This window comes from Silurus aristotelis, assembly GCF_946808225.1.
Source record: "Silurus aristotelis genome assembly, chromosome: 28".
In the NCBI taxonomy this organism is placed as follows: domain Eukaryota; kingdom Metazoa; phylum Chordata; class Actinopteri; order Siluriformes; family Siluridae; genus Silurus; species Silurus aristotelis.
In genome coordinates, this window is record NC_139601.1 from 3,739,210 (window position 1) to 3,754,499 (window position 15,290).

Genomic DNA, 15,290 nt, shown 5'->3' on the forward strand with positions numbered 1-15,290 from the left:
AAATGCCGCAAATGTAAATGTAAATACGCACTTGGTTTAAAGTTTGATCTCCAATGCATAACAATTCACATGATTCAATAGTTAAATTAATTCAGTGAATTGGTATAAAGTTTTGAGGGGGCAAAATTTGCATTTGCATCCTTTCTGATGAACCAAATCCAACCAAAACACACTGAGGTTTAAAAATTCATAACACTGTAGATACGTATGAACTGGTGCAAAGGCTAATGTTAAGACCGAGTGGTGGCGTTTGTATATATTTGTAGTTATATTAGTATGAAATTGTTTCAAGTTAAACCAAACTGTATTGATCACATTCCTCAATTCATACGTCTAGTTACAAAGGTTAACATCAGGTTTAGGGTCAAAGTTACCATTTGTTGTCTGTTTGTACTTCAATTTGTGTGAAATTAATTTAAAAATCAAACACTAGGCATGCTCGTTAACACTTTATGTGATTTGAAGATTTTATAAAGGAGAAATTAGTGGATGATAGGTATTAAAACTTTATTTCTTTATTTGTGTAATGGAAAAAATGAAATAGAAACGTACAGTTCAGCAATATCACCTTGGCTAAGATAGGTCAGAGTTCTTTTTTTTTTTTGTTCCTTTTTCCTTTCTTTTAATAACAATCAAATAATATTTTATAATAATAAACATATGGTTTTAAGGAGAGTCCCAAAAAAAGAAATAAAGTGTGAAAATAAATTATCATAATAACAATTATAACAATAACGATAATACAATCAAGCTTTATAAACATCTGTTTGCTTGCTAGTCATGTCCGTAGAGTGTGTTCAGAGGCAGGCGTGTCCATGGAGTCTGTGTGTGTGTGTGTGTGTGTGTGTGTGTGTGTGTGTGTGTGTGTGTGTGTGTGTGTGTGTGTGTGTGTGTGTGTGTGTGTTTGTGTGTATCCCAGCATGTTAGGCATTTGAAAAGCAATTTCATGTTTTTTTCTCATATTTTTCTCTAGATCAGAGTCCAAAAAAATTCACACACATTCACATAGGACTGGTGCGCACACACACACACAAACACACAGTGACTCTGCTCTCGCACACATCCTGTCTTTCCAGGCAGTACCAAAGTGACTCAGTACAAAATAAAGGAATGCTAAAAGCGACAAATGTCCTCGCTTCCTTTCACGTCCGTGTCCATGATTCAGGGGGACAGGGGGATTTATGAACAAGAAAAAAGTGTCCTCTTTCCACTTCTAGTTATTTGTGTAATTTAAAAAAAACCCTCACAGACAGAGGTTGAATAGGAAGGTTTGCCAATTTCTGGGGTCCTTAGTGAGGCTCTGCCCAGACAGGCGAGCGACCTGAGTGGTGCGGGTGACTAAACGTTGGGTGGATGGGGGTTGGCGTGGGCAGCATGTGGCCCGAGTGGCTGAAGTGAGGCAGGTGGCCCATGTGAGGCATGTGCGCAGCCATAGCACTGGCAGCGCTGGCGAAGGGCAACGTCTTGTCATGCATGCACTTGGAGAGCTCGTCAAAGCCCTCAGACACCCGTTTGTTTCTCTTGGACTTGCTGGACATCTTGCGGTTGCGTGTCTGGATGCCTTCTTTCTTCATCGTCAGTGGTCTGTTGACCTATGGAGACAAGGACAGAGGGAGATGAATGTTAGATTGCCAATTTTATCCATTTCGATCTTTGCCCGCAGGCACATTCAGTAAATTTTTTGGTCCTTAAAATAGCCAACAAGGTATGACTTTTATTAGCGTAGAAAAAACTATCGAGTCTTTGTTTGAGAAATAAGATGCATTTAATTGCGGCTTTCTGAACAAGGGGTTTTATTTAGCAGTTGTACTGAACCGGTGCCATTCTCGATTGTAAAATGGAAAGAGATAACATAATAATATAATAAAATAATGCCTCTGAGGCTAGAACTGTTCTCAATTATAACAGTGACCGTTGCGGTGCTGCAAAAGTCACAATTTTGTTTCTTCTACGTGAATGTCAAGAGCAATTATAAATACAGTCAGCAAAGACAGCCATCCCGAATGAGGCCCAGCCGCTTTGTCGCGCTTGTCTGATTAGGCTAAAAAATTATTTATTCATCGGATTAAAGCACCTAATAGAAGCCAAGCTTAACATTAAAAAGGGGGCGAACTTTCAGACAGCACTGAATTGGTTTAACAGACGCCCTGTGTGTGTGAATGGCCGTCCCATGCTCTGCTCCCTCTTGGGAATAACGCCTCCCATTGAAACAAAGCTGGATTAATCAAAAGCAAGAAACGGTCAGCGGCTTCTGCCTGACAGGAAAAAGCCGTCTTTGCGTCCCCATAGTCTCCTTCCCGTCTCCTAAATCGATAGAAGCTGTCCGCCCCTGTGACCACATCGACTTGGCCTTTCTAGGGCTGTGTTTTTGATGCGGAGCCTCATGAACCTCGTTTACAACTCACTCATTTTATGATGAAGTATCATGTGTTTGTGGAAGGGACAGGATATAACACAAAAACCTGAGGAAAATATTAGTAGATGTTTTTTCATCGTATGCATCATATATATATATATATATATATATATATATATATATATATATATATATATATATATGCATATACATTATTGATCATTGAAACAAAGCATATGCATATGGCATTTTAAATCTGGTATTTTGAAAAGCTGTATTACATTTGAAGCACCAAAGTAAAAATATGGCCTCTAGCCTTTCCTCTAAACCATGTGGGGCCTTTTTCTAGCCCTTTCTCTTAGCCTTTTTTCTGAACAAGTCTGCCTACGCCAACCTGTGGCCAAACTTTACCTGGTTAACTACATGTCAACTGGTTGTTCACTTTGTGTTCCAGTTTTAAAACGGTAAAAAGCGAGAGAAACATAAGGTTTTACTTTCAGGACCTGAGGAAAGCAAATAATAAAATGCACAAAAATAGCCAGCAACCACAATACTTCTGTTAAAACCATAAACAACTTCCAAAACTTAGGCTTAAATTAACTCTCTTACAAAGAACCTCCCTCAAAATTTACAGCTTAAAATCTAGCCTTGAGTGGATTGTAAGTATGATTTTGGCCTTAATGCCTGATGGCGTATTGTCTTGACATATGCAATCATGCGGTTTTGAAGGCCGGCACTGTGGAGTACTGTATTGTGTGTTAATGTTGTGTTTGTTGACATTTTGTTGACTACTTACATTGTGAAGTTTGTAGTAGAGGCCACAGGCATTGCACACCGGGTCTCCATTGCCGTTGCGTCGCCACAACGTGGTCGTAGTGGTCTGGCAGTTTGCACAGCAGGTTCCGGCTCGTCGCGCAGCTGACTGTGAGAACCACAGCAATGACCAAACGGTTAGGGCTGAGCATTATATTAGCTATTAATCACTATTTTGATATTTGCTTGTGATAAGTGTTCATGCTGCAAATACAATGTACACAATTTTTTTTTGGTATGATGCTGTCGCAGAAATTAATGATACACCCCAATCTTTTGGTGTTTTTCATACTGGCAGGCAAAAAACAATCCCTATAATGCATATAATCCCTAATCTTTAATCTCTAATATTTAACCAAATTACACATTATAAAACAAAACAGAAGCAAAATATAAATCTCTAATGTTCAACAAAATGTAAAGCAAATGTAAGTGATTTATATATATATATATAATCTATTTTTTTATTAGTCCATTTCATGCTCATGCTCCTTTTTGCTTATATGCAATATATATTTTATATTATGTCTCAGGTTTGGTTATGAAAATCATTTCTGCTAGGCTTTGCTTTGAAGGAAACCCTGACACATGATAAAGATCTTCTTTGGAAAAGGCCTGGGTGATGGATATTATGACTACTCCGGAGCAGGCAGAATTTCAAAACTCTCCCAGAATCCAGCATCAAAGTTAACCATACGAAATGGCTTATAGGAGAGTCGGGTTAATTAAATATTCTGTGCATTTATGCAAGCTTAATTCGATTTTCCAATTTGCACCATCTTTGCGTCTGGCAACAGTTTTGTCTGCGCTGTGTTTTCACGAAATGTCGCATTTCACTAAATTTAAGCTACCAGATCCGTCATTAGTTTATCCCATTCCGACGCATTATTTCTCTTGATCCTGAGTGGAGCGCTGCGGGGGTGTCGCGTCCCTGTTCGCATTGTGTCCATTACAGATCAATTTTTCACACATAATAAGAAACATTTAGAGGCGCACAATGCAATCCCCCTGCAGCTGGGAACGCGCTGGGCTGCGCACTTTCTGTTCCATTTTCCATTTGACGTGACTGTTCCTATTAACCCGGCGCGCAAAACGACTCTTTAGACACGCAAACAAAAAAAAAAGGAATGTTCGTTCGTTCACGTTTCAGAAAGCATAGACAACAACAAAAACACGCCATGCATTCCGACGCTGAGTGCCAACCATGCAGCGCAAACACGGAGCGGCGCGAGCGCCTGGATCCGGGGGGATTTTCCGCGCGCGCGCTCTCAAAACTCTTCTGCTTAATCGCTTTCCAGTGCCGAGCCCTGGCGGGTCCATGCAAAAAAATTCACTGGGGTTTGTTGAAGACAGGAAACACCCGGGAGCCGTGGTTTCCTTATCGAGCCTGGCCACATATCCGGATAGGAAACAACTGGACGGCCTTTGAGCGGGGAAGGGCTCCGAAAACACCGCGGCTCCGAAACAACTAAGCAAAGCGCGAGCTGCTGTGTAGAGTCTGACTCCATGGAAAAAGCTTATGGGCTTTTCATCTTTTTTTTTTTTTTATGAGGAAAGCACAAAGCTGAGGCCCAAAAACAAAATGTCTGCGACTGCATACTTTATTGTTATTGTTATTATTAGTATTATTATTATTATCATTATTATTATTAGCAGTATTATTATTATTATTAGTAGTAGTAGTAGTAGTAGTAGTAGTAGTATTAATGTAATCTCATCTTTTAGCAAGAGTGTGAAGAGTACCTTTATAGCTTTATTTAAAAAGTCAAGTTATAAAATGATGTTATGTGCATAATTGTGTGTAATATTACTACTATTAATAATAATATTGTATTATTATTATAATTATTTTATCATCATCGTGTTAAATGCAAGTTTTAGATGCGATTCCCACTGTTTCTCATTCCCTCGCATCAACATCTTGCCCTTTAAATTCCATGACATGAGAGAAACTCTTAGAGAATTCCCTCAGAGACGCGCATCCTCAGTTCTGACCGTCACTCAGGCAAGTGCAAATTCAATTACGACCCCCGCCTAATGGAATAAGACTGTCCCACTCAATTAAAACGACGTGCAGGGTCGGCTGAAGAAGAAATGCGAGCAAACGAGTAAACAGAGGTCACAAATTGGTTTTTTTTTAACACTTCTATTTTCCCCTCTTTCCTTTTTTGGTGTTTAGGGGTATATATACAGTTTAAGTAACTCTAAATGTCACAAACATTTTAATTTTTTGTTTTTATAAATGTTTACATTTTAAATTTACATTTGTGAATGGCTGGGTTTGGGTTACTAATGCACTGAATTTTAATTCTTTCTATCCTTCTTTCTTTTTTTTCTTAAAAAACAAAACAAAAACATGACTGATTATGATATACATAAAGGTGTATTTGCTCTCTTTTTTAAATGCCAGTAGATTATAAAGCAAAGCCTAATCATAAAAATGTGAAAGGACATATATTTCTCCCTTATATCTTCTAAATAAAAAAATTTTAATACTTTTGAAATGTAAATACATACTTATTATATTCTTATTTAATTAACATGGGTACTGTTTTAATATGCATTCACAAACTGGGCTAGAAAGAAAAAGTGGTGGCTGAATTGCTTATTCATTTTTTAATCTTACTTTTTTTACTTTTTATATATAAAAATGTGTGTGTGTGTGTGTGTGTGTGTGTGTGTGTGTGTGTGTGTGTGTGTGTGTATTACCTAACATATAGCCTATTTAACATATAAATCCTCCATATATTTGAAAAACATATTGCAATCGGGGAAACCACAGATCTTATGAAAATCTGTCATTTTAAAAAAAAAATGGACAGGTCAATATACGTAGTCTTCCTGTCCCTGTGCTGCACTGTTAATTAAGCTGGGTTAGGCATCGTGGGCATTGGTATCAGTAACTGTATCAGAACTAGCAGCAATAATGATAGCAGCAACAATGGCAATAGTAGCAGTATTGTAACAGGCAGTGTATGGGATCACCGGGGGGTGAGGGCGACAAACAATTCCAGGAAGATCATAGGGAAAATATAACTTTCCTGGAATTGTGTGTATTCTCTCTGCTCCACGCTCCTATTTAGGCCTTGTGTGTTAGTGTGTTTGTGTGAAACTAGGCCTGTAATGTGCTACTTACCAGTCTGCGTTTGGGTTTGATCAGAGGCCGATTCTGACCGTTCATCTTGTGGTAGAGGCCGCAGGCATTGCAGAGGTAGTGGCCAGTTCCATCTCTCCTCCAGAGAGGGGTGGAGGTCGCGCCGCAGTTCACACACTCACGGCCCTCTGTGCAGAATTCAGATGGAGGGAAACCAAAGGGAATTTTATATAATTAAGAAGTTCATGTCACGTTAATGTATATACTGATCAGCTGAAATGATCTGGGGCTGCAAAAATGTATACGGGGTCCAAAAAAAGGAGTGCACAGCTCATAGAGGAGCAATCTGGTCAGGTACGCTGTCCAAGTTAATTAGCCAATATGTAATCTGACCGTTCCCATCAATAGCGCATTAAGCTGTTCCTCATGATATAAAATCTCTCTCAAAGAATGACGAGAACAATACACATCCGTGCTTGGCTGACCCCAGGTCTGTCGCTCAGCTCTGGTGAATCAGGAAGAATCAGAATGGACATAGACACCTACGTGTAAAATAATCCACTAAAGCATGGCAGAGAAGCAGCGAGTGCCTAAAACCCAAGAAGTCCATTGAGAAACTGTATTACATAATTTATTGTCGAACATCTCTGTGTCTCTCGGTTTGCCATATACTCAACATTAGCATGTATAGTGCAAGTTTGTAGACTCAAACCCTAGCCACTGATCTGACTCCTTAATTATACATTTCGAACAGTTTGGGAGTTTCCATGCCCTAATTTCGCATTCGTCAACTTAGGAACCACTCTCGTTTCTATTTTCACTCATGCACAAAATCTAAACCTGTTGATGATGACTTAGTGCTTTCATTCATTCCACGTCTCATCTAATGGCTCTCTCTCTCTCTCTCCCAGGAATCATGCCTCTATTATTCTCTTTCTAATGTGAGGGACATGCTGTCCCACCCAGACTGGAGAAAGGAGTCTGCCCTGGACAATAGTTGTGCTCCTTTTGAAGTGTATGTTTAGTCATTCGGTCATGTTGCTGCATTTTTCTGTGTCACCGGTCCTGTTAAGCAGACGAAGCAGTATCGGTGTGTCCGAGCTAACCTGTGGTTAGAAGAGTGTGAGGACAAAATGGCCACAGGGTCAGTGGGGTTGGGCCTTGCACTGGTGCTGCAGGCCATCTCAGAACAGAGGTCGTTTAAGTACGACCAAACACAGAGGTTCATTATACTGACCCCTGAGATGACTTAGATTCCACAATGGTTTTGTTTTACAAAGGTGTGCAAAAAGTGTAGGAATGAACTCAAGGTTTTGCACCATGGTGTCACAGACAAGAAACAAATGCCAAAGTGAGTACAAAATTTGACAGTTATGACTAAAAATGTAATCAGGATGGTTGTCACGCCGCTCTTTTTTGTTAGCTAATATTGCATTCGCATGCCTTAAGATCAACTTGCCAAGAGCTAGGGATTTCATGGGATTGTTCGCTTCTGATGGAAATTACATATGCAGCTTTGTAATGACGACAGGCTCCTGTCCAACTCGCATTGTTCAGATCACCTTACCAGAACGCTGTGCCAGAACACACATCTTAGCATTTACTACAGGAAGTAAGAAAGGAAGAACATGCCATTTGACACGAATGTTATTGGATCTGTATAAAAAAAAAAAAACTATGCCATATCTAGTGCATGTATGAAATAACACACTGCATTAGGTCATTGTTGATAATAAATGCTGTTATATGAAGTACATTCATTCTCTCAAAAAAAAGAGCCCTCTCCTTGGACCTACAGTGGTGCATGTATCTTTTTAACTTAAAAAATACAAAAAAGTGGAAAAGGTGTTGGAGTGTACCGCCCAATAGACAAAAAATGGTAAAGAAGCAATGGGTCCATATGGTACACAATAAACAATGTATAATAATAATAATAATAATAATAACAATAATAATAATAGTAATAATAATAATAATAATAATAATAATAATATAGTTCACTTATAGTGTACTTGTAGTGTATGTATAGTATTCCAAATCTCACCATAATATTTAACTATAAAACCTTTTGCTATTGATTATAACACTTTCAAGCAACAGGCGTGAGCCTCGTGAGTCTCGTCCTGGTTAATTGGCTTTAGGTTCGATGGGGAGGGGAGCAGGTCGTGATTTGTTCAGTCAGAGGTACACAGGATGTGGCAGGAGCCAGAGCGTCGTGACTTCTGCATGCTTGAAAGACGCAATGGAGCCCGGTCAAGCGAAAACAAAACCAGAGGTTTAAAGTCGGGATCAGTGCGCGCGCGCGCGCGCGCGGAATGATTTAGAGGTTTATTATACTATTATATTTTATGACAAAAAAGTTTAAGAAGACATTTATGTCAGGGAACCTTACATAGTGTGGACTTAACATCTCTACATTAGATATGTTACATAAATTGGATTAACTCATTTATTATTATTGTTATTATTGTTATTATTGTTGTTATTATTATTATTATTATTATTATTATTATTATTATTATTATTATTATTCATAATAAACCAAATACCTCACTTTTATGCCCAATTTGTGCTCCAATAATTTTCGTTAGAGTAATATGCAGTCTCAATAATTTGTCTTTTGTGTTTTCTGATCATTCTTTTCACTTATTGACGTGTTTTTTTTTTTCTCTCTCTCTCTCTCATTATTTCGTCAATGACTCATCTGGATGGATCCCATCACTGACAAATGAGGCCTTAAGGTGTAAAAAGATAACCATGTTCTCGATATGATCTAAACCTGTCAAATATTACAACATACATATACCCCAAAACCATATAAACACATGTCGACTGTGGCCTAAGGAGTGGGTTATAAATAGTCCGGTTGGTGGGCGCTGTCTATTTGTGTTAAATATATTTTAAAAGTGAGACTTGTTTTTTTTTTATTATTTTTAAGTTTTGCATTGCAACTACGAAAGCAAAAATTCTTAATAAAAAAATAATTTGAAGGTAATTGCGGTATTGCACAAACCAACCCAAAAAAATGCTTTTGAATGATCCACCAGTGTTGAGTGGTCTCCACGCCACCATCAGTAAAAGTTGATGCAACTTACCCGAGCTGGAGCGGGCTTTGCTCTTGCATTTAGGAGCAAAACTGGAGGACGAGCCGCTGAGCAGATTCGGGTGGAAGAGCCCGGCTCCGTAGTCGTGCGCCGTGGGGAGCGAGTAGGTCGGGTACGTGGGGATCGGGTGGTGCGTGGACGGTGTTTGCGGCGCGCCCATGGCCATGCCGCCCCTAAGAGGACTGCATCCTTCCATCTTCATACCGTCACCCACTTGGTACTTGACCGAATCCTTTTCGTCCATCCGCGTGACCGAGGCGGAGGAGGGAGACGACGGTCCCGGATCGGGCGACACGTCTTTCGGAGGTGTTGGAGGGAAGTTGTAGAGCGGGTGCGGGCTCGCGTGACTCGCCGGCGCTAGAGAGGCGGAAGCGGGCGCCGTGGCCGTGCCGCCGCTGCAAGCGTAACTGGCGCTGGTGGCGTGGAGCCCGGCTTTGCTAAACGGACTAACCGCCCAGGCGTTGTGGTGCGCCGCCGAGAGGGCCGCTTTGCTCCCGTCCAACCACGACAGGCCGGGACTGTGCAGGAGATGAGGTCGGCAGACCTGACTCCCAGTCAATCGTGCTGTAAACACAATGGATCCCCCCCACATTAATTCATAATCGACACTGATTAATAACAAAAGCTGTCAATATTTCTGCTTTGCTCCCTGAGCGCCCATGAGATTTACATTAGTGCCCCGTTTCCTACCTGTTGGTTCGGTGCACGAAAAACACAAACTCGACATCTTCTTCAAAGTGTATCTTACTACAAGCTATACGACCTACAATTCAACTGTTCACATGAAGGGTTTAATCCTACAGTCCAGTCTAAAGGAAAGCCAACGCCTTGAAGTTTTCCTCTAGGAAATTTTTACACATTTGTCTAATATTTTTGTGAAAAAAAATAATACCTTTTTTTGTATTTTAAAAAAAGCGTCGGTGTACAGACTTCTTCTCCTCTCACAACTTGGGTACGTGAACAAAAGACTGATATCAGTGACTTTTTTCGTTTTTTATTTTGTATCCGGGAAATGCCTCCCTCTCTCTCTCTCTCTCTCTCTCTCTCTCTCTCTCTCTCTCTCTCTCTCTCTCTCTCTCTCTCTCTCTCTCTCTCTCTCTCTCTCTCAACAGCCCAGAGAAGAAGTGACACGAACTTCCCTTTCCTCCCTATGTAATTTTCTGAAATTTTTTCCCCCCTTTCTGTTTTACTCTTCAGGCCAAGTTTCATTCAGTTTCATCCAGATCAGTCTCATCAATTACAACATTGACCAGCAAACTACAATCATTTCCACAAAGCATAACAATAAATATATTTGTGCATATTATTTGGATTGTAACTGATCGCAGGGCAGAAAAAACAAGCATGCAGACAAGTTGTCACCAGGCTTAAGTTTGTTTACACACACACTCTAGTCCTTACTTAAACAGTCGATGAAAAACAAAGATAAGGCCCCTATCATCTCGTGCAAAATCTCCATGGGAAAAACACACAGCAAAATATACTAATGTAAAGATTATATTATAAAAAAAAATATTCAACACATATGTATTTACCAGCTATGCAAATACAAAGATAAATTGTTAAATGTTTTATTTCTCAGTCGGTTTGGATTAAACTCACCATGCGCTTGGCTGTAGGACACTCTCGCCCTTGAGTTGGGGTAGTACGGATTACCCTGTGAGTCCAAGTGATTAAGAAAAACGTCCACTTCATCCGGGGGCAAAAGCGGCGCCATAGGCTCCATGTAGTTGTGTGTGAGGCCGTGATGATGTGAGTCCGGGTGCTGGCCGTTGAGCACCGCGTGATGATGCGCCATCCACCGTGACTGATCTGCTGCCACTTCCATACCGTAAGCCTCTTTTGCAGACTTGCCAGGTAACAAAAATGTCCTGTATTTATTTTTATTATTATATTATTATTATTATTATTATTATTATTATTATTATTATTATTATTATTATTATTATTATTTAAAGATTATTTTATTTGCTATATTAGGACAGCGTTCTACAAATCATCTATATTTCCCAAAATGCAAAGTATTTCTGGTTAGTCTACTGAAAAACCGAGAAAAAAAAAGGCCCAAGAAAAAGCGTCCTTTTCACTTATTGCACAAAATTGTCTTTTGGATAATAGGAAGATGATCCTCAGATCCTCAGATCCACCTGCAAAAACAAAACACACAGGTAGGTCTATGTGCATAATCAATAATTTTTGCACATCTTTCGAAAATGCAAACATTCAAGCTGTTTGATTTGTTCAGAATGACAACATGTTAGAAAAAATATATAGAGAGAATTAAACCCGTTGTGCGCGAGAACGAAAACTATTTTGGTCAAAGAGGTACTTACTGTGCACGACTGCCTTTTTACTCCTCCTCTTTCAATGTTTGTTAGTTTTTTGTTTGTTTTGTTTGTTTTATCTCGTGTTAGTCCGTTTGCAAATAAAGTTAATCCTCATGCAGAATGTTGACGTTTGTGCCGCGGTGCCGTTACTGAACGCGCGCGCCTAGTACTCTTGACTCTGTGCCGCGCGCTGCTTGTGTTTCGGTTAATGAATCGCGCTCTGTCGGACCTGGCGCCAGCAAATTCCATATCACGCGAGTGTGGGCGGAGTCACGGGTTGGAAGCGACCTCCCGCCAACCAATGGCAAAGCGAGGTGACTGTGATAGGCTCAGCGTGGCCTATGGAGTGCTCAGAGATGCATCAATCACCGACGCGAATTATTGAGATCTACCTTTTTTTGTACGGCTTCATGCTTTTTTTTAAAACACCAGCTAAAAAGAAATGCTTTGGCAATGCTGGTTTTCTTTTTAATGCATGGGAAAATTATTATTTTCGTCTTTCATGCTCTTGATTAACCATTAAAATAAACCAGTTGTGCTATTCTAAACCAAAAAACAATTGCCATAAATGTATTATAAAAATGGATCAAGTAAACATATTTGATGCATTTCTGAAAAATATATATTGCATAGATATTAGGCTTATTATTAATGCCATAATGACAATGATATTTAAAAAGAGAGACATGCTCGCTATGGTGCCGTCATTAAGACGCACTTAGGCCGCAAATGTTGCTTTTCACTTGCAGCCGTAACGCAAACAAACACACGTCCTGACACCCCGGGCATTAATTCGGGGAGGAGAGCTTTATGGCCTCTAAAGTGGGCGCCATTGTTTCAAGCGTCTAATTGTTTTTAATTAGTAGTCGCTGCATTCCTGTTGCGCAAACATTGTTGTTTCGCAGGCGATCTCGAGCGATCAAACGTCGTTTTGCATCTCAATAGTCGACCTCCACTCCTCTGACTGCCTGGTGCCGACAGGTCGCATGGGCTTGTCCGAAACAAGAGCCAATTGGTGGCCATTAGCGGGGCTTCGTTAATTCGCGCTGGCGGTGAAACGCGCAGGCTGGACCACCACAGGCATTAAGACACAGCGTCGCCAATTAGCTTGATAAGACCTTAGATAAACATTGGTGCCAGGTCAGCTAAAGAACAACCATGCATAATATATAATAAGCTATCATACGGCCTATAATGTGAAATATAATTTGGGAGTTGGGTAGCGCGTGCATGAAGTGTCTTTCCGGCATGCAAGAGTAGCAGGACATTATCTTAATAGTGTCCTCTTAGTATTTTATACTTGCGTGTATGCAGAAATGATCAATTTACTAAGAGATTAAGAAATTATTTCCAGAAGCATTAATCACATCAAATGCATTATTATTATTATTATTATTATTATTATTATTATTATTATTATTATAATTATTATTATTCCTAATACTTACTTCTATCACTGCGTCTTAATGCATTCTAGCTAGATTTTACCTGCTCTCAGGTATCTCCCACCATGGCTAGTTTTTGTTTCTTTTCGTTAACGAGTCGCCCCTGGTCTTCAGTTTCGCACCTTTTGTAACTTTGCGGTCTCTGACATCTTGTACTTACACTTTGCATTGATTAATTATTCATTTAACTCCTCTGAATCAATGGGAGCACTGCAAATGCTTTCTAATGCCTGCGTTCCAGCTGGTCATCCTTTTACATAGACTTTCTAGGTGTTCTTTTTATTTTTTTTGTAAGTCTAATGTGAAAGTTAAAATCGTCCTGGTTAAAAAAAAAAAAAAAAAAAAAAACTCTAAAGGTCTAAAACCTTTAAAAAATATTTATGATGAATTCATGCTGAATCTTTCATTTTCTATCATTTTTCCTTTACAAATGGTGGCATTTACACCGCCTGGAAAGTGTAACAGGTCACAGGTTGTCTGAACAAAAAAAGATGATTGACAGATGATTACTGGAATCTGGGAACCGGGCTGCCCTTCTCATTTGACGTCACTAAAGCCAAGAAACACTTTTGCGCACGCGAGGAACTTGGGAGGAAGGTTCACTTCTATTACAATGCAGTTAGATCAGCTATATATTTTGATTTAGATTTTAATGATTTAGACTTTAAGTGGATGCACGTCGAGGCAAAGTTGTTTGCGCATGCTCTAATCAGCCTTATGAGCTCACCAGTGCACATTCAGCTTGCATGTTGTTTTGCTTATATATCCAACATGTTAATTACAGTTTTTAGTAGCTAAGCCTTGACTGTTTTATGCATGTATGATATATTGTGTTTGCATATCTGGCTCCAGTAGATTCTATGGTAACCACGCTCTATGTAAAGCCTACATCTCTTTGTTTTCATGGCGCATAGCCAGACGTGCAACACCCCTTAGAGTGTCACTGCGTAAAACTAATAAATAGTGCATTGCTAAATAAGGTGCATGAGCTGGCAGAGACAGAGCCAACACCACTGACACAGGGGAATAGATTCAAGTCATTTAGAGCTGGTAGGGATTTTGTGAACTATGTTAAGGGGCAAACAAGAGGAACGACAATAAAAGATCACGGTGACATTGGATATAAAGAAACTGATCATTCTGATGATCCTTCCCCAAAATGTTAGTAATAATGAATACATTAACGATGTATTATAGCTTATTGAATGCTTGATAAAGTGTATGCAACACTAATGCTGCTGAATGGCTTCACTCACTGTCTACTCGAGCAAGAATGATGCTAATGACCCTCCTTAGTGACCCTCATCCAGCTCGTCTTCACAGCAGGCCTCTTTGATGCAAGACTTGTGCCAAATGAGAATTTGCTAGTAATCCACCAGGTATCAACAGTGCTTAGAACAAAGGGATCTAAGAAAAGAAAAGAAAAAGACCCTCAGCATCTTCGGCTCTTCCACACAGGACGAGGAAAAGGCAATCTCAAGGGCACTTTGACACGACTGAAGGCTCCAACGTGCACCATAAGCCTAGAGGTGCTCCATGCTATATGGCTATATAGTGTAATGGTGTCATCAAGGTCCAATTTCACCTTGAAACCGTGGTGTTCACCAAGGTTTAATGCGTCATTGAGGAAAGTCCCTGTAATTAACAGGTGCCGCAAAAAGGGGGGTGCGTCCACTGCATGGCGCGTTTATCATTCTCCCGGAGGTTAAAGAAGGAGGGAGAGAGAGAAAGAGGAAAAGAGGGAGGGATGGATGGATGGAGGGATGAAGAGGGGGGGTACAGGAGGGTCTGTGGAGATAAGCAGACGCAGGGAGATGAGGCAATGACTTAGAGCAGCTGAACCAGCATTGTCCTTTACTCACGGGTAATTAGATTGGGACAGGGCACCGGCGGTCAGCATTGCGAAGTCACCCTCCTCTCTTTCTCTCTCTCTCTCTCTCCTTACCTCTTCATCGATTCGAGGCGTTTACCTACAACCCCTCCCTCCCTTCCTTTTTCATACCCTGTCCTAACAGCCTCCATTTTTTTAGGCTTGTGGGCGCGTGTGCGTGCGCGCTCTCAACCAAAAAGACGAAACCAAAAAGTTTCCAAAGCAGGGTGACTTTGATCAGTGATGGGGTTATACATCTCCAGCCTGATGACAGCTCGCCT

General features: G+C 40.2%; 1 protein-coding gene across 1 annotated transcript; it reads right to left on the reverse strand.

The window, feature by feature from the left end:
• Positions 1–490: 490 nt before the first annotated feature.
• Positions 491–11,936, reverse strand: gata2a (GATA binding protein 2a). Its single transcript, XM_083533878.1, has 6 exons — positions 11,701–11,936; positions 10,970–11,514; positions 9,359–9,931; positions 6,306–6,451; positions 3,153–3,278; positions 491–1,592 (listed from the first exon to the last, which is right to left on the reverse strand). The coding sequence occupies exons 2-6, from the start codon at positions 11,193–11,195 to the stop codon at positions 1,290–1,292; spliced, it is 1,374 nt and encodes a 457-aa protein (XP_083390004.1). The 5' UTR covers positions 11,196–11,514; positions 11,701–11,936; the 3' UTR covers positions 491–1,289.
• Between the last annotated feature and the right edge of the window lie 3,354 nt (positions 11,937–15,290).

Coding starts and splice junctions, on each gene's coding strand:
- gata2a (XM_083533878.1), bottom strand. CDS start 11,195: ATGGAAGTGGCAGCAGATCAGTCACGGTGGATGGCGCATCATCACGCG. Junction 3,279..6,305: donor TCAAACCCAAACGCAGACTG/GTAAGTAGCACA, acceptor TGGTTCTCACAG/TCAGCTGCGCGACGAGCCGG. Junction 1,593..3,152: donor TCTACTACAAACTTCACAAT/GTAAGTAGTCAA, acceptor TTGTCTCCATAG/GTCAACAGACCACTGACGAT.